The sequence below is a fragment of the Clarias gariepinus genome, chromosome 8, assembly GCF_024256425.1.
Source record: "Clarias gariepinus isolate MV-2021 ecotype Netherlands chromosome 8, CGAR_prim_01v2, whole genome shotgun sequence".
NCBI classification, from domain to species: Eukaryota; Metazoa; Chordata; class Actinopteri; order Siluriformes; family Clariidae; genus Clarias; species Clarias gariepinus.
In genome coordinates, this window is record NC_071107.1 from 6,421,623 (window position 1) to 6,440,914 (window position 19,292).

The following is a 19,292-nucleotide window of genomic DNA, read 5'->3' on the forward strand; positions in this document are numbered from 1 at the left end:
TCAACGAGCACACATGGGAGTGATGATCAGAGAACACGAATACCTAACTACATAATGCATATAGTCACATAGTGGGTTTGTGTTTCAGTCTCTCAATTATTTGCCTTAATTTGGTTAATTACATCTTACTTCCCCTTATTGTAATATTTAACACAAATATTAGCTAATTGGGAAGCATCACCTTTCAGATTTAAGACCATCAAGCAGCAGGACATTGTTTTAGCCTATGTAGAATAACAAAGGCTCTTATTTACTCTACACAGTAAATTCTCTACATAAAGAATACAATAGTTAACAAATGTGCATGTAAAGACAATTTTGTACAGTCTGTAAGATGATTAAATGTTTATTTAATGCAGCTATTTAGTTAGGTCAAATTAACACCCAGTAAGTAATAATAATTGAACCTTGATCAATAGAGTTTGATTAAGAAAAAAAGGTTGAAGTTAAAAGTTACATTTTACATTGCAGAATTTAAAGTTTTACCCATCACCACACAACTCATTTTTTTATTTTAGAAATGTTAAAAGTTTAAGTTATATTTGGTATTTTAGTGATGAAGAGCTCTCCTGGGGTTGTTCACTCAGAAGATGGATTAATAGAATGCAGTAAGTCAGAGAGTTCAGCCTTTGACTGAAATGTCCTAAAACATGAAACAAAAAAGAACTAATAATCACTTACAAATTAATGAATTTACAACGGTAAAATATAATAGTAAAAAAACTATTATATTGTTTTTATTATATTATAAGTGTCTTTCTGTAAAGCTGCTTTGCAACAATGACCATTAAACAAAAAAAATTTCATTTTATTGAAATCATCACTGCATCCAAGCGTCTACAAACCTGATTTATAAAACGCCTAATTAAAAGTACAGAAAGTGAACAGTTGCTAAACAAAACCTTTTATTTTATTTTTTATTTACGGCACATTCTTTGCATAGGCAGACAAGAGATTTTTTTTTTACTTCGTTGTGTCGGATTACAAATTTTTAAAATGTTAAATCTAGCTTCCAACGTAATAGTATATAAACTGAAAGAGTTATGTGCATTGGGTTTTACATTTTGAGGTAAAGATGGTGACATTCTAAGAAGATCAAGTCTGGTAGCCCATGTGTAAAATTCTATTCTATTCTATGCTTTCAGCTACTCCATTCAAGGAGTCATACAGTGGACCATCCAATCCATATAGATCTAGGTTTTATACCAGATGTCCTTTCCATTGTATCCTAGCTTGGAACAATCACTGAGGATGCCCTGCATCCAGTGTCTATGCTTGGGGCACTGGTTAAGAATTGAACCCGGGTCTTCTGCACAGCAGGTGAGAAGCCTACCACTGAGTCAGCAAACATTTCCTTGTTAATCAAACCATCCGTATAGGACTGAACCTTGGAATGACAACCCCTGTGTATGTACATAAAGCCTTTCAAAACTATTCAATTTCCACAAGTATAGCCAACTTGTATCTCTATTAGGAGGTAAATCAGAATACCTTATAATCTAACACCACTCCTGCCAGTTTCTTATGGAATGAGAGAGAACACATAACTAGTGGATAGCCCAGTTCTGTGGCGATATCCAGGTCTCAGTTATTGTACTGAGCACTGTAACTCTATTTAAGATTTGCGGGAGCAGATATTCTAAAGCCGAATAAGTGGAAATATAAAATAAATCTCTTACATTTCTCAGGACTGTTCACCACCTCCATGGTTTATTCTCCTTAACTTCTGGCTACACAGCACTCTCTGCATATTATAGTGTGTATAGTTGTATATGTGACAAAGACAAATTTAAATTTAATTTTTAAACATAGTACTAGTAAGAATTTAAAACTTCTTTCACCCCTGTTAATTAACTCATTAACTGTGACTAAATGGTCGCAAACAAAATAACTGGTTACAAAAAAAAAAAAAAAAACATATAATCTGTTATTAATAAATGGTGTATAAAAACAATTTCATACTTGAGCTCATGCCGTTGTAATGAATTTCAGCCCTCATGCCTATGGCTGCATCACTACCATGCTGATATTTAGCCTCAAGTGTGATATTGCTTAATTAACATGGTATGCTTCTGCCTACAAAAAAAAAACTACAGGCTTCTTATGCCAATAACTAACCACTAATAGATAAGCATTAAAAGATAATTGATAATTTATTTAATGCAAATGGAGCATCATTTTTATTACAAAATGACATGCATGTACATACATAATAGCAGGATTGTTCAAATTCCATTGGAAGAACACACCTACATACATACCCCACCACACACACCCTCATTCATGCCCCCACACACCCCCACATTCACTCACCCTCTCACCCAAATACCCCCTCACTCACCCCACCACTCACTACCTCTTCCTTCATGCACTCCCTTATCCACTCACCCTCTCACACACTCACCCACACACCCACTCACCTGCTCACTCACCCACTCACTTACTTAACCACTCCTTTGGAGACTCACCTGGGTTGAATACCTGCTGCTTCAAGCAGGCGGACTGCTGCTTTTGTTTCAATTTTATCTGGGTATTTATTTGACAAATAAACCAGACCTGTTATACCTGTAGTGGAAACATTAATATATGATATGATTCTCTCTCTCTCACACACACACACACACACACACACACACACACACACACACTGTACAGTACAGTACACACACACATGCACACACACACCTGCTAGCTAACTGGATAAGTAATGCAAGCTATCCTTATCCATACACTTCTTGTTGGGTAACTTATTATAGATCCTGTGAGTTAAGCAGACTTAAAGCAGTCATAGTATTTATACTTTGGTTAAATATCAATGTTAGCTGTGAGACAGATTTATATATTTAAATTGAAAACTGTGTAAAATGCATGTAGAATATTGCAGAGGTGTGTGTGTGTGTGTGTGTGTGTGTTTCACTACCTGATTGAATGATGACTTTGGCGCACTCGTTACAGGGAAACATGGTGGAATAAATGGTGCATCCCTTCACATCTACTGAGGTTTTATTCATGATGGCATTCAGCTCTGCATGGCACTCTGGAACCAGTCAGGGACAATTTAATCATTTTGTTTCATACATATTTTTTCACATATTTCATATACGTTTCCATAATTTTCTTGCCAATAACCATTGTTTAATGCGCTATACAAATACAATTGAATTGAATTAAACCAACATATTTTAGATTGTAGAAATATATAAAACCAAACATTTTAAGGTCTGAGGATCAGGGGCTATTAAGATATTAAAATGGCTTTTAGGGAACAAATGTATTCAAGTAAGTAACACCAAGGAAAATCCTGTTCTCTCTGGACTTTCAAATGACTTAATCACTACAGAGGTAAAAAAAAAAAAAAAAAAAAAGCTTGAGATCAGTCTTGTAGCAGTAAATAATGCAACGTACCATTTTAGAGCAGGCTGCAGTTAACTTACCATATGGATATTTGGTTTCCAGTCTGTCAGGACTTTTACGGTTCCAGGGAAAGCTGGTATTACAGCGATCAGGCATTTTGTTATAGCCGATACCCACAATGTGCCCATCCTGATTAACAATGCATGCACCCACCTACACACAAAAAATGCATTAAATGCATTTCCACAATATTAAGTTCAACAAAGTTGGGAAAGCTCACCCTTTCACCCCAAATACCTAAATGTTTGATACCTTTGTGCTAGGATCAGGGCTCTTATTGGCAAAGAGGAGGGCAACAGCCATAAAATATACATCATCGTTATATTGTCCAGCTGCCCTGTAGAGGGTTTAAGGAAAAAGTAGGATGATGTTATATGTTACAAGGTTTGTCACAAACAAACTTGCAATAAGTATAGCTGCATTTTAGCTGGATGTCAAACAGAAGTAGGAAAGGTGATAACAAAAACTTTATAATTTAAAGACCAATTAACCCTCCAACAATTATTAGAATGGTAACTGAAATTAGAATGGTAGGATGTAAAGTCATGTTTGTTAGGTAAATCCATCTATCCATCAGGGGCGATTCTAGGATTTTGTAAGTGGGGACCGGGGTGGGATCGAAGGCACAGGGGGGACCATAAACCAGTCAGGGTGGGCCCATGGGAAACCAGATTCAACTAGAAATCCATAATGGCTTAAAAACCATTAAGCATGATTTACAAAAATCTTGAGCAATGCCCTGTGCGCTTATACGTGTAGTATTAAGTTCAAAGTAGCACTGCCACAAGAGGCTGAAAATTATGTAATATTTTGGGGAATTTTTTTTGCATATTTTTTCATAAAAAAAACTGACAAAGTAACATTTACCTGTTTACTATTTAGGTGGCGGTATGCACTGCTAAATCATCTCTATTCAACAGTCTGCCGGTCAGTCTTGATCAGTCACACGAACATAATCAAACAAACATGCTATAAGGGTGAAATAAGTAATTGACTATATACACACCATAAACAGTTTGATGTGTCGTGGTTAAAATCTGGTGTGCGTCTCTCTCCTCTGTTTTGAAAATCGTGGAACTGTGATTCCCCTTCGCAGATCAGGCAGTGAGTGATTGACGGCGCTCTAAGCCAGTGAGTGATTGACATCGTTTTAAGTAAATTTACATAAAAGCCCCCTCCCCCCCCAGAACCGCCCCTGCTATCCATTATCTATACAGCCTATCCTGTGTAGGGTCATGAGAGGGTTACCAGACATGTATTTTCTACATCGTCTACACAAGCCATGTATTTTCTACAAAAAGTATGATTGTCATATAAAAGCATGGTCTGGAATATTACCTGTATCAATCAAAAACTTATGCACTAAAACGAACAGGTAAGTAAATAAATGCAAGGCTCACTCACTCATCCTCTATCCTGCTTTATCCTGTATTCAGGGTCACAGGTACCTAGAGCCTATCCCAGGTGGCTTAGGGCACAAGGCAGGATACACCCTGGACAGGGTGGCAATCCATCGCAGGGAACACGCACACACACTACGGGAAATTTGGGAACGCCGATTAGCCTAACCTGCATATCTTTGGACTGTGGGAGGAAACCGGAGAACCCAGAGGAAACCCAGCAGGCACGGGGAGAACATGCAAACTCCATGCACACAGAGACGGGAATCGAGCCTGGCCAGGAATCGAACCCGGACCCTGGAGGTGCAAGGCGACAGTGCTAACCACTACACCACTTCCATCTAAAATATATATAATCATAACATTTAAAGTTCATTCAAACCTTAAAGTGGTAAACTATCACCAGTCAGACTAAACCAATGATATGGATGAAACCATCCTAAACTTACTGCATAATTGTTTCTGGTGGTTTCCTGCCTTTGCGACCTCTCTTGCGTGCACTAGCCATCACGTCACTTTAAAGTTACTTCTTCTGGGGAAAGAAGGATTTATATATATAAATTTATATATATAAATATATAAAAATAAATAGTTACGTAAAATAAGTAAAATCCAACTGCTACAATTTTTCTAACAGCTTATATAAATTGTTCTACTGTTCTATAATATACTGTTAAAAAAAAACTTAAGAGAGTCTTTTAGGCAATCTAATGGCAGCAGACTTGAACCTGTCTGCCAATTTCCATGAGTTTTTGAGCATGTTAAGACCCCAAAAAGGCCCAAAATGATGGCGAAAAAAGGATCCTTAGAAAAACATTAAGGTCCTGCGTACCCTATAGTGCTATAGGAATTATGAGCGGGCTCAAGCACCTTGTGCCTTTGCCACCTGGGTGCACCGCACAACTTGCACACTTCACACAATATGATGAAATAGGGCTGATTTCAGCTTGGGGCCTAAATATTTGTCATGTAAACTATTGGTGTGTGTGTGTGCACATGTGCGAGAGTGAGAGATGTACGTGTGTGTGTGTGTGTGTGTGTGTGTGTGTGTGTGTGTGTGAGACATGTGACTGTTAGAATGTGAGTGAGATGTACTGTATGTGTGTGAAACGTTGGATGTTTCCGTTTTTGAGCATGTTAAGTCCCTTAAAGACCACCGGATGTTGGAGAGGAAAAAAATTCTTAATAATATTAATCCATAGAAGAACAAGAGGGCCCTCACACACTATGACAACTTAGGGCTGATGTCACAGTGCTTGGGCTCTAATAATAATAATAATAAGTTTTATTTGCATAGCACTATAAATCATAAAAAATTTATGAAAAAATAAAATACCAAGAATAAAACAGTATTTAAAATATGTATATGTCAATATGTATAAGGGCAAAGGCAATTTTTTCACACAAAAATTAATAGGTTGATTTAGTGTTTCAGTTGTACCTTAAGTATAGCTAGACAGTTGATATAGTTAACTATGCTAAGGTCAATTAATTCATTTCATTTTTTTTGTTTAATCACCATTATCAATGGATATTTTCACAAAAATATATAAAGGGTGTTACCGGGGGGGTCATTGTGGTCATCTTCTGGTGTGATTGTATTAAAGTGGTAACGTAATTCAACAAACATAACAAAAGTATGTAAAAAGTACAACATACATGGCATACATACTATGCCATGTATCTGGGCTGTGGCACAAATTAGCATATTGTCTGTAAAATATATTTATTTTATTTTAATTAATTTTAATTTAATTTTAATTAATTTTAATTTCATTTTAATTATAATGTAATTTAATTTTATTCTTTTTTAGTTAAATTCTTCTATTTTATTTTTCATATTTATTTCGTATTCATAGTCTTTTATTTTATGGTCACGAGCAGTTGTCTAAGCATTTCACTGCATATCGTACTGTGTATGACTGTGTATGTGATAAATAAAATTTGTAGTGTCAGCGTTTTGTAACTCAAGCATAAAGAAGTAAACATTAATATGATTGCTAACAGTATTTTTTTGTAACTAACCTATGTTTTTTTTTAATTACCTTCAAGAGACAAAAGCTGAAGATGTGAATGATAATGCCATTCTGTAATCAATGCGAAAGGTGTTTCTTTTCCTCAAATAACTGTGGAACCAAAGGGAGAAAAATATTTGATAGTCCTGTTGTAAGAAAATAATTAACCTGGTATCAGTATTTTTGGGGGGGATAGATTACTTTTTAAAACAGAAAGGCTCCAAGTATTTTATTTCTAACATATTAGAAACGTCACTTTTTAAATCTCTTACAAACCCTGATACTATAGCTGAAATAATTTAAATCTTATTTTAAAATTAAATTACCTTTTGATTTCTGGGTGATAAAAGGTATGGTACTGTTTCTTGTTATATTCAGGTATCACTCCACTCATCTCTAGGTTGTCTTTCTCTCTCACACACACACACACACACACAAACGTATGGAATTTATATAACATATTTGTCTGAATATCAAATTGTGAACACATACACTTTTTCAGTATTTGTATTGTAAAGTTATTTCACAGTGAATTTAAAACGAATTATTGATAGGCATGTTTTTAAAAGAAAATTTAAATCTAAATTGTAAAACTGCTTCTTTTATAACTAACCCCTCAATTCCTTCACATTAGCACTCAGTAGTACTGCCTTTTGCTGCAATAACAGCTTTAAAGTTCCTAACAGCTCTGCACTAATTTATCTGCACCAGATTATCTGTATTTATTTTTATTTTTTTTAATAAAATCTTATCCAGTTCCATTGCCTCTTGGTGAACATACAACACATGCAAAGTTAAATAATTCTTTTGATTGTGTAAAGCTGCTTTGCGACAATATCAATAGTTAAAAGCGCTATACAAATAAAATTTAATTAAATACATATGTGCTTGCACAAACGTGTGCTCACACATACACACACACACACGCAAATATACATATACAAGTTGACTGGTTCTTCCAAAGTGATATATTCCCATTTCTCCTCTGAAGAATTCTCTGACTTTATCTCCAAATCATAGAGCACAGATTTTCCCACTGATGAACTCATTGTTGATCCTATCTATCCTTGTGATTTTCAAATGGAATGTCAAAAATCTTTAGCTCTGCCTTTCCTTTTTTTCTCTGCCTACGAACATGCCTTACTGATTTCCTTTTCCAGCAACAACAGACCAATTTCCACTGGCACCCTGTAGGTCAACAGCACCAGTGGCAGTCATTGTTAACCCAGGCCGAGACCATTCCAGTATGTCATGTTATGCTTCACATGATTGATTTGGAAAATGTTTTAGATCAGATGCCCTTCCTGCCACAACCCTCTGCATTTATCCAGACTGGGAATTAGCACAAAAAGACACTGGATTCCCTGGAACCACACTCCCTGTGGTTGCATTTCTACACCTTCTTGAGATACCTCACCGTATATCACGTGAGCTATAGAAACCTAAAACAGTCACAGTGTTTGCTTTGAGACAGACTTTCTAATTCCATGATCTTTCCTGATTTTTATTTCTTTCTAAATTGTAATGCAATTGTAATGCAAAATATACAATAATCTCCTTTGAACAGTTGATATTGAGATGTATCTGCTACTTATGCTCTGTAAATCCTTTATAACGGCTCTAATCTGAGGTGCTGTTTGTTTGGTAATTTCTGAAGCTGGTAACTCTAAATGAACTTCTCCTCTGCAGTAGAGGTATGTTTTGGTCTTGCTTGTCTGGGAAGACTGTTCCTGCAAGAACTGCTCCAGAACAGCTAACCTTTATGTCTTAAAATAACAACTGACTGATGTTGTTGGTCTTACATATTTACCATATGTGTTATTTCATAGCTGTGAAATCTTCAGGGCCCGGTTTCCCGATAACACACACTCTTAAGCACATGCGTTAAGAAGACTCTTAAGATATATTGTACGTAAGTTGATTACTTTTCTAAGTGTGTTTTCCAAACTGTTCGTTAGAAGTCTTCTTAAGTCGCTGCCTCATACTGTACGTCTAACGTTACAAGGCGCTGTCTACAGTGAAGGTACTGAATTAGCTGACATGGGTTGCTCAGGAATAAATTTTTCACTTATTTTGCATAACAGCGTTAAGAAAGATAGCACTTTTTATGCAAATTAAACATTGCACAAAATTCTCCCAATAACATTTATTTTGACATATGGTTAATGTCATAATGGTTAACTTATCAATAGCACGCCAAAATAGACAAATATATAAATTAAAATCACCAAACTGTCGCTAATATTTTCATGTAACCTGTTGTGGAGGTGAAACTAACACAATCATAGTTGATGGACAAACAGCTAACAACACTCTTCGCCAGCTTCAGAAAATGTGAAGCACTTATGAAATGAATACGATGAGATACATTTAGGCATTTGGCAGACGCTCTTATTCAGAGCGACTAACATTTTTTATCTCATTACACATGTGAGCAGTTGAGGGTTAAGGGCCTTGCTCAAGGGCCCAACAGTTGCAATTTGGTGGTTGTGGGGTTTGAACCTGGGATCTTCTGAACCGTAGTCCAATGCCTTAACCACTGAGCTACCCCTGGCCCAGATACCAGAGTAGAGGTTTAATACCCCTATGCGGTTTCGAATGGTGGCCATAAGTACGGTTCATCATTATTCAGTATGATGAGTTTTGGCGGTGTGATTACGTTTCCATCTTTCCACACAAAAAATTAAACATGTTTAACATTCAGTAGCTCGCGGACCTTGCAGAACTTCACGGAACGTTGGCAGGCAACCGCGGCAGCGGTTGGCAGGCAAAGTAACAGTGCCTAACACTGCATCTCACCGCGAGTCAAACTGCATAGGTGAGATAGGGGTATAAAGCATTACAATCACTCAGAAAACTGAATGGATGCAGGTTTGAAACTTCCGAGTTTATCTTCTCATTTAACTAAATCAAATTTCATCATAAAATAAAACGTGTCAAAAGAAAAGTCCATTCAGTCATGGATGATGGCTAATAAATGTAATATTTTAAACAAAAAGCAGCTGAACATCAGGACGTAGAGCGCAAGTACAATGCGTTGGTCTGGCAAGCGCAGGTCTGATCAGAAGCTCCATAATCTGTTGCCTTGGAAGGCGAAACTTTTTTAAAATAGACACCTCATGCAAAATATGAAAAGGCTAAAGTTTTGCCTTAAGAAAAAATTTACATGAACCACACGGCTCTGTGGACGGCGCCGTCTTCGGTTTAGCATAACATGCTGTATCGCTGCCAAATTTTTTGCCTGTTCAATATTAAGTGATTGCCAATTTTGATGCATTAGATTATGAAATAGGCTAATTAAAAGTCACTCTATTAGTTCTGATATCAAATAAAATAAAATTCTTAAACAGGCATACGGTATATTCCATCATTAATACGACTTTGATAACACGCCATAATGTGCTTACATATACCGACTGCTTCACAGTGGTGGCAACTAGCGTCTTCAGCTTAGAGTGAGTTATGGTAGGTCCAGACCAACCTTACGAACATGTAACTTACCTAAGATATACTTAAAAGTACAAATGTTTCGGGAATCACGCCATAACGTTAAAAAAATGAGGTTAAGGTACAACTTAAGAACTACTTAGTGATAAGAAGCTTCCGGGAAACTGGGCCCAGTATTGTTCTACAGGGTGGGCCATTTATATGGATACACCTTAATAAAATGGGAATGGTTGGTGATATTAACTTCCTGTTTGTGGCACATTAGTACATGTAAGGGGGAAAACTTTTCAAGATGGGTGGTGACCATTTTGAAGTCGGCCATTTTGGATCCAACTTTTGATTTTCAATAGGAAGCGGGTCATGTGACACATTAAACTTATTGGGAATTTCACAAAAAAACAATGGTGTGCTTGGTTTTAACAGAACTTTATTCTTTCATGAGTTATTTACAAGTGTCTGACCACTTATAAAGCAGTTTACATACTAATGACACGTGAGAAGCGGATAGAAATTGTGTTGATGTCTGGTGAAGGTAGTAACCGGGTCATTGCAGCAGATTTCAATGCAAGACACCCTACGAGACCTCCATCTCCCATGCTACAGTTAGCAAACTGCTAATAACTGCTTTATAAGTGGTCAGAAACTTGTAAATAACTCTAAGAATGAGTCCAATAAACAGTCATTTTCTAACTTTTGAGTGACTATTTGAAAACACCTTTTAACCTACTATTACTACTACTACAACTAAGACTACAAATAATAAATAAAATGTCTTTTTATTTAGGTAACAATTTGTCATTATTGGTCAAGAAAGCAAATGCTAATAATGATATAACATTTATTATATTATACAAACAACTGTGCTAAATTAATTATTAGCAATCACATTTTTCTATTATATATATATTTTTATACTTTTATCATTTTGTTTTATTGATTATTGTTATTATTGTTACTATAATTTTCATTTATATTGTTCATTTATTTATTTACTTATTTATAACTATATGTTTTTTTGTTCCTGTATATTTATTTATATTTTTATTGCTATTTTATTGTCATTTTTAGTGCTGTAAAGCACTTTGGTTTAACTTAGATTGCTGTAAAGTGCTATATAAATAAATGTTAATTGATTCTTGCTATACAATTGCACTGCTTTTGACAATCAATTTCTGCAAGGATGTTGGAGTATAACCTTGAAATTAAACTTTTAGGCAAAAAGAAAAAAGTAAACCCTCGCACCATAAATTTTTCACTTGTTTTAGAGAGCACAAAGCTTCTAAGAAAATGTGCTTGGAGAATCCTAAAAGATTATCCGTCCCTTTTCTATATTGCTTGTATATTATGTTTAGGGTCATGGGTGGGAGCCATGCACATGTACGTTTAAAATTTGACAGTGCTAAGGAGATCCTCAAAAAATATTATATCAAAGCAAAATATCCAAAGCCTCCACTTGCTGATATAAAAAAATAATTATTTTTTTTACTGTTACCTTTTTATATTATAGCATTGACTTATAGATAGATATATTATATATGTGTGTCGTTTTGAAACACTTACCTTTTCAGATGCTAGCTCTTTAAAGATCTTTCTGTACAACACTCACCTTTTCAATTGTGGAGTGCAAATGTGAAACAGTAAACTGCTACTTAAAAACACATGCAGTTACTACGAAACTGCAGCAATACCTTGGGTTGGGTGCATCTAACCACACCTACCAAAACAAATTTTAATTTCAACACTCCTAGTTCTATCCAACATCATAGCAAGTGATGTGAGTGATTATTTATCTATTTTGCATCACCAAGACGATTAATTTGTTTGTTTGTTTGTCTTTGGTTTCTCTCAAGGTTTACTTCCTTATAATATCATGAAGTGAAGTTGACAAGTTGTGCTTTTTAGATGTAAGGGCCTGGTTATCTCCACCCTTAAAAGAATAAAAAGCAAGAACTCCTGGGACACCACAAAAGTTAATGCGCACTGTGGTATATATTAAATCAAACGGAAAATATAAAAACAAAACTTTCCATTTTTTTATTACTAAGAATGAATTTCAAATGTTTTTTTTATATGAATGTAGACATATACAATCCTATTAGATAACAATAAGAATAGATGACGGTAACGTTAACATTTACCTCATTTTATCTGTAACAAAACTGTTCTGCCCTTATTGACATTTAGGTCATTAGGTAAGATGTATACCATCTTTTTATTTATTTATTATTGCATTTGTTGATAGTATTCCTTCTTTATCAAATTTCCTGATAATCCTCAAAAGTACAACACTGAGAGCTATTTAAAGAGAGGATGAGAAATTGGTCATGGTCTCCAAAAGACTAAAACCAGCTGACAGAAAGCGTGAGTAACTGGCTACTAGACTGAACTGACAGTCAAAGTTTTATTCAACCTATTTAAGTAGTCATTTTTGGCTTTTAATACACTATCATGTGCAGCTTCTGCTTGAATAAAATTAGAGCCTGCACCCACACTAGTCCCTGGACCCAGTTTGACACCCCACCCCTTGACTGTCAGTTCAGTCTTGTAGTAGTTACTTAATGGATCCCTTCTTTTCTGTCCAGTTGTAATTCCCCTTTGACCAGACATTTTGACACCCCTTGTCAAAGGGAATAACAGTCTGACCGATAGGGTTAAATAAATATAACATAATGCAACATAAATGGCATGACAGACAGGGCAAATCCTTAAAAGATATCAAATTGACAAAAAAGGAAAAATAGTGAAAATTTAAAAGTTCTATTTTCTCTTTATAATTCATTAGTTTAATTGAGTCTTTACTTACCTTCTCTGATGCTGGTCACTTGAATCAGGTTCTGAGAGTTATATTTGCATTTCAAATTTAAATTCATTTACATTTACGACATTTGGGAGATTACCTTATCCAAAGCAACTTGCATCTGCCAAATGCCGTAGATGTAAATGAATTTAAATTAGCAGTGACTTGCAATTTTCTTTTTATGATACAGTACATACGAGCAGTTGCAGGTTAAGGACCTTTCTCAAGGGCTCATAAGGGCAATGTGGTGGTGCTGGGGTTTGACCTTGGGAACTTCCAATCAGTTTGTTTGTTTGTATTTGGATTTATTGCCATATTAGCTTCTCAAGCTATTTCATGGCAAGATTCACATCAAATATTAAGCTGATTTATTATGTTATGGAAATGTAAGTGATTAAGAGAGTAGTGAGAAAGTTAAAAGGATATAATAATTATGGATAACATAATAGCATGGTCTTGGTCAGAAGAACAAGGTTTTACATTTGATTCTTTACGTGTACTTTAGACAGAAATTGTAAGAGTTTTTCTGGTTTTGTATTGCAGAATATGTTTTTTAAATCTTGTTCCAGTAGAAATTGTTTTCTTATGGCGTTAAAACTTGGGCAGTCCAAAAGTATGTGTTTTATGGTTAGGATAGTTCTGCAGCGCTGACATTTTGGGGATTCTTCATCCTTTAATAAATAAGCATAGGTAATGTTTGAATGGCCTATACGGCACCTTGTATATGCTACCTGGTCGTGTCTTGATTCAAATGGGTGATAACTTCTTTTTCCTACCACTGGGTTTATTTTGAATAATTTGTTGTTTTTGTACTGTTCCCATTCTGCTTGCCATTTACTTGATATATATTGATTTATCAATTTGGTTTAAGGTCAGAGGGTGGGATTTGGCATACGCTAATAGTTTCTTTAAAAGATTGTCTTGCTGCCATGTCAGTTTGTTCATTTCCCATTATTCCTTATGTCCTGGAATCAAGAAGATAATATTGTGATGGTTCTTCTGTAGTTGGTTTGCCTTGGTTAATATATCAATGATTATTGGGTGATTTGTTTTCATAGATTCCAAGGCTTGTAGACAGGATTTTGAATCGGTGAATACTAAGGCATTTTGTTCCCTTTCTTTTTCAATATGTTCCAGAGCAAGTAACCTTCCAATCAGGAGTTCAATGCCTTAACCACTGAGCTAAATAAAATTTTATTAAAATTTTGTCGCACACAACCATACGCAGTTTGAAATTCTGTGCCCGGAAAAATAATGTATAAAGTAGTTAAATAAAATCCAGACTAAAATAAAATTTAATTTTTCTAAATTTTCAGGATGTTGTATTTTCAGTTTTCAGATGTAACCCCCATTGAATTTTTTTTGGGCCAAAATTACTAACTTGCAGCTGTCTGTAATAAATCAGGAAAAGAAGAGCAATTTAAATAACTCAACACAGCAAATATAAGAAGTAATTTCTCCAAGGTCAACACAAAATTCTTTTAATGATTACTACAGTATTAAAATGATTCAACCTCTTGAGAAACATCTTCAGTACTCAGTAGTACTGTTTAGTACCCTTTAGCTGTAATGACCTGCTGCAAACGGGTTGTATAGCCAGAATCTTCAACCTATTAGTCTTGTGCTATGGTCTCTAGTTTAGTAAGATTCTTGAGTTTGCATGCTGCAACTGCTTTTTTCAATTTTTCCTATTGGGTTTGAATCCGGTGACTGTGATGGTCACTCTAGGACTATATCTGAAATCAAGCCTTGGTGAATTTAAAGTATGCCTGGGATCATTGTCCTGTTAGAAGGTCCAATAACACTGAAGTTTCACCTTCCTCACAGGTGTCATGACATTTTCCTGAAGGACACTTGATTAAATCCATCTTGCGTCAGGGTTCAATATACACTTTATAGTGCAAAGTAAAACTGAAGTGCCTGCTGTCACCAAATCTTTTTATAGATTCTTTCCAATCGAGGGTCTTTCAACACTTGTCTCCTAGGGAATCAGGTAACAGCACTTGATAGCTTTCTCTTTTTACCTGAAAGAGAGGTAGTGTAGCCACTGTTCCTTTAACTATGAACATTTAGTACCTTTGCCATTTTTTTTTTTATATCATTGTCCTTTTTGTGCAAGGTAATGATCTCCTCTCCTAACTTTATGGAGAACGTTTCGGGTTACTTTACTGTAACCCTGTTTCCTGGAAAAGTGGGAACGAGATGCTGCGTGAAAACACTATGGGAACATCTCTTTGTTCCACTGGTTGTGAAGCACGTGTGTGTCAAACACGCCAAAACTTTGGCTTATATAACCTCGGTCATGTGACCTCATGTGATGAGGTGCACCTGCAGGTTATAAATAGGACTGAACCAGAAAGTTCCTCAGGTCAATTTCTGTCTGAAAGGACGTCCAGTCACACCCACAGTGTGGCATTGGAGCGCAGCATCTCGTTCCCGCTTTTTCAAGCTACACTAAATGCTGTGTGAAAACGCTATAGGAACGAGAACACCAACACTGCTGCACTGCAAGTGTCTGAACCCCCAGGGTTGTGCAGTGTGCGCACAGTCCCCCAAAGAGGTCTCGGACATAATTCTGGGATGCTGACTCGCGGGCCCACGAGCCTGGAGTTACATGGATATCCAAACTATAAAATCTGACAAATGTGTGTGGAGAGGACCAACCTGCTGCATCACACACTTGCTGCAAGGGGATACCTCTTGTCAGAGCAATTGATGAGGCAAGCCCACTGGTCGAATGGGCCCTAATTACTAGTGGAGAAGTCTGACAACGCGCCTCGTAGGCTAAGGCAATAGCATCTATCACCCAATGTGACAGCCTTTGTCTAGTGGCGACGGCCCCCTGGTTGCGGCCCCCATAGCATATAAAAAGCTGCTCTGATTTACGCCACTGGCTAGTGTGGTGGATGTCTCTCTTGCTCCGGAGCTGTAAATGGCGGAGGACAGAAGGCTTCAAGAACAACTGGGTGCATAGTCAAGAATGGAACTTTCGGAAGATAGTTCGGGTGAGGATGCAGGATAGCTTTGACTAGCCCACGGGCAAAGTCTAAGCAAGATGATGGGAGGCTGACAAAGCCTGCAAATCTCCAATTCTCTTTAGAGAAGTAATGGCCTTGGGAAAAAATCATCTTAAGGGTCAGAAGCCTGACAGGGGATGACTCTAGTGGTTCAAAAGGGGTGTCAACCAACCCCTCTAGCACAACAGCTAGATCCCAAGAAGGCACTGTCGCTCCAGTGGGCAGCCTCAACCGTTTAGCTCCACGAATAAAGCAAGCAACTAAAGGGTGCCTTCCCACAGAAACCCCATCAGTCAGAACATGACAAGCCGAAATAGCAGCTACTTACAGCAGTACTAGGGCATGAACCTCCAGGTTAATTTCTCTTGTAGAAACTCCAGCACTAAAACAATTTGGCAGCGGACTGGGTCTACATGTTTTACTATGCACCAATTTTCAAATATACTCCATTTGAGGGCATTAGTTCTTCTAGTGGAGGGAGCAGAATAGTTTCAATCACACTAGCTGGAAGACCAGTCTCTCTTAATTGGTCCCCCTCAGTTGCCAAACGTAAAGGTTGAGCTTGGGCCAGGGATGAAATGTTGTCCCCTGCGCCTGAGACAGAAGACCCCCCCTCACTGGAATCACCCACGGTGAGCTGTCGAGGAGAGATATTAGATCTGAGAACCGGACTCTGGTTCCAGTGGCGCGAGCAGTCTGCCCAGGTGATTTATTTTGCGAGGCTACCGTAGTGTTGTCCACTCGCACTAGGACATGGCAGCCTCTCAACTGCTGGAGGGAGTATTTCAGGGCCAGAAATAGAGCCATCATTTCGAGGCAATTGATGTGCCACATGAAAAGATGACCTCTCCAGATTCCTTAGGCTGGACGGCCATCTTAGACCGCACCCCAGCCCGTGAGGGAAGCGTCTGTCGTTAGCAGCTTGCGACGACAACACGGACCTAGAGTGGGACCCAGATGCTATTAAAAACCGGGGTCTGAACCCCACAGAAAGGGTACCAACCCCCTGGCGCGTACTCCTTATTTGCCTCTGGGGATTGGCCCTTGGATGATCCACTGGCGCTTAGCCACAACTGAAACGATCTCATGTACACAAGGCCCAAGGGTATTACCGTAGATGCAGCTCCCATGAGACTTAAAAACACTGAAACTAATAAACAAATCACTTTCTGGCCTAGCCTGATTTTCTTTAAGGTAGTGAGAATGGATTCGACATGCGCAGAAGACAGCCTGAAGACCAAAAGACCTAAGGATGTTTCCGGTTCAGTCCTATTTATAACTTGCAGGTGCACCTCATCAGATGATGTCACCTGACCGAGGTTATATAAGCCAAAGTTTTGACGTGTTTGACACACGTGCTTCACAACCGGTGGAACTAGGAGACGTTTCCATAGTGTTTTCACGCAGCATCGAGTGTAGCTTTTGAAAGGGAACTCTCTTGACCTGCCATTTCTAACATGCTTTCAAACAAAGCCCAGGTAATTTGACGTTTTCTAAATCAAGAACAGCCGTAGGCATCTAATCTGTGCTTGAGACATCACCTGATTTTCAAATTTGTGAGGGATTTTATTCTGTGGGTTGAATAATTCTGAGACTCAAATTATTAAAATGAGCATTTTTTTGTTGAATTTGGAGAAGTCACTTCTTGTATTAGTGGTGTTGAACCATTTATATTGTTCTTGTTTTACTGATTACAAACAGCTGCAAGCTATTAATTTTGGCCAATAAAAAAAGTTTTTTGTTTTTTTTAGATAAATCCGACATTGCAGCTGACGGGCAGGATGTGTACCCCTGGGGTAAAGCCAAGCCACAAAAAGAAGTAGATTATATCATCTTAACAAAATAATATAGAGTACAAAGAGGACGTTAAGACACAGGCCCCATGTTGCAAGGATCTGTACACAGTTCTTGGAAGCTGAAAATGTCCCAGTTCTTGCATGGCCAGCATACTCACCAGACATGTCACCCGTTGAGCATGTTTGGGATGTGCTTGACCGGCGTATACGACAGCGTGTACCAGTTCCCACTAATATCCAACAACTTCGCACAGCCATTGAAGAGGAGTGGACCAACATTCCACAGGCCATAATTGACAATCTGATAAAGTCTATGCGAAGAAGATGTGTTGCACTGCATGAGGCAAATGGTGGTCACACCAGATACTGACCGGTTCTGAGTCCCCAGACCCCTAATAAGGCAAAAAACTGCACATTCCAGGGTGGCCTTTTATTGTGGGCAGTATAAGGTACACCTGTGCACTACTCATGATGTCAGATCAGCATCTTGATGTGGCACACCTGTGAGGTGGGATGGATTATCTCAGCAAAGCAGAAGTGCTCACTATCACACATTTAGACTGATTTGTGAACAATGTTTGAGAGAAATGGTAATATTGTGTATCTGGAATGAATTTGAGATCTTTAAGTCCATCTCATGAAAAATCGGAGCAGAAACAAAGGTGTTGCGTTTATATTTTTGTTGAGTGTATATATATATATATATATATATATATATATATATATATATATATATATAAATTGCAGGTTAATTTGTTTTATTTTTACTTTACAGCAGTGATCCCATTAGTGTGTGCGCGCTTCTTGAGTGTCAGAAGTTTCTTGTTTATTTTCTAGATAAAACAGTGTATGTTAGTATGTGTGTGTGAAAGTCTTCCCACACAGTAGGGCTACTCTTTAAGATGAGAGGAGGGTGGGGGTCATTCTTTCTCTTGTTGTAGCTTTACACACACACACACACAGAATGTACACAAACAATCCCACACGCACATACACAGCATGTGCACGCACAGACACACATACACAGCGTGTGCACGCATACATGGCTGCATGTTAATTTGTTTTATTTTTTTGTTGATATTTTGTATTCATTATATATATATATATATATATATATATATATATATATATATATATTTGGGGGTTGTGGAATGAATAATTTGAGTTTTCATTATTTCTTATGAGGAAATTGATTTATTTGATTTCGGGGAACTTTGATTTACGAGTGTTTTGGTATACGAACATACTTCCGGAATGAAGTATTCAAATTTAAATTCAAATTTTATTAGTCACATACACAGTCATACACAGTACGAAATGCAGTAAAATGCATATACGACCGCCAGTGACCTTAAAAAGAGAATTAAAGCTTATAATAAGAAATAAATATGAATAAAAGAAATTCA

The 19,292-nt window shown here is 37.1% G+C and overlaps 1 protein-coding gene across 5 annotated transcripts; it reads right to left on the reverse strand.

Moving 5' to 3' along the window:
* Positions 1-338: 338 nt before the first annotated feature.
* On the reverse strand, positions 339-11,910 carry LOC128529201 (deoxycytidylate deaminase-like). Of its 5 annotated transcripts, XM_053502588.1 has the most exons (8): positions 11,837-11,910; positions 5,264-5,346; positions 3,667-3,751; positions 3,435-3,567; positions 2,921-3,037; positions 2,469-2,565; positions 1,680-1,744; positions 339-643 (listed from the first exon to the last, which is right to left on the reverse strand). In XM_053502588.1, the coding sequence occupies exons 2-7, from the start codon at positions 5,320-5,322 to the stop codon at positions 1,720-1,722; spliced, it is 516 nt and encodes a 171-aa protein (XP_053358563.1). In that variant the 5' UTR covers positions 5,323-5,346; positions 11,837-11,910; the 3' UTR covers positions 339-643; positions 1,680-1,719. The 5 variants fall into 5 exon arrangements, with proteins under 5 accessions (XP_053358563.1, XP_053358559.1, XP_053358560.1 ...); XM_053502584.1 differs by lacking the exon at positions 1,680-1,744; XM_053502585.1 differs by lacking the exons at positions 1,680-1,744; positions 11,837-11,910 and adding an exon at positions 7,156-7,237.
* Between the last annotated feature and the right edge of the window lie 7,382 nt (positions 11,911-19,292).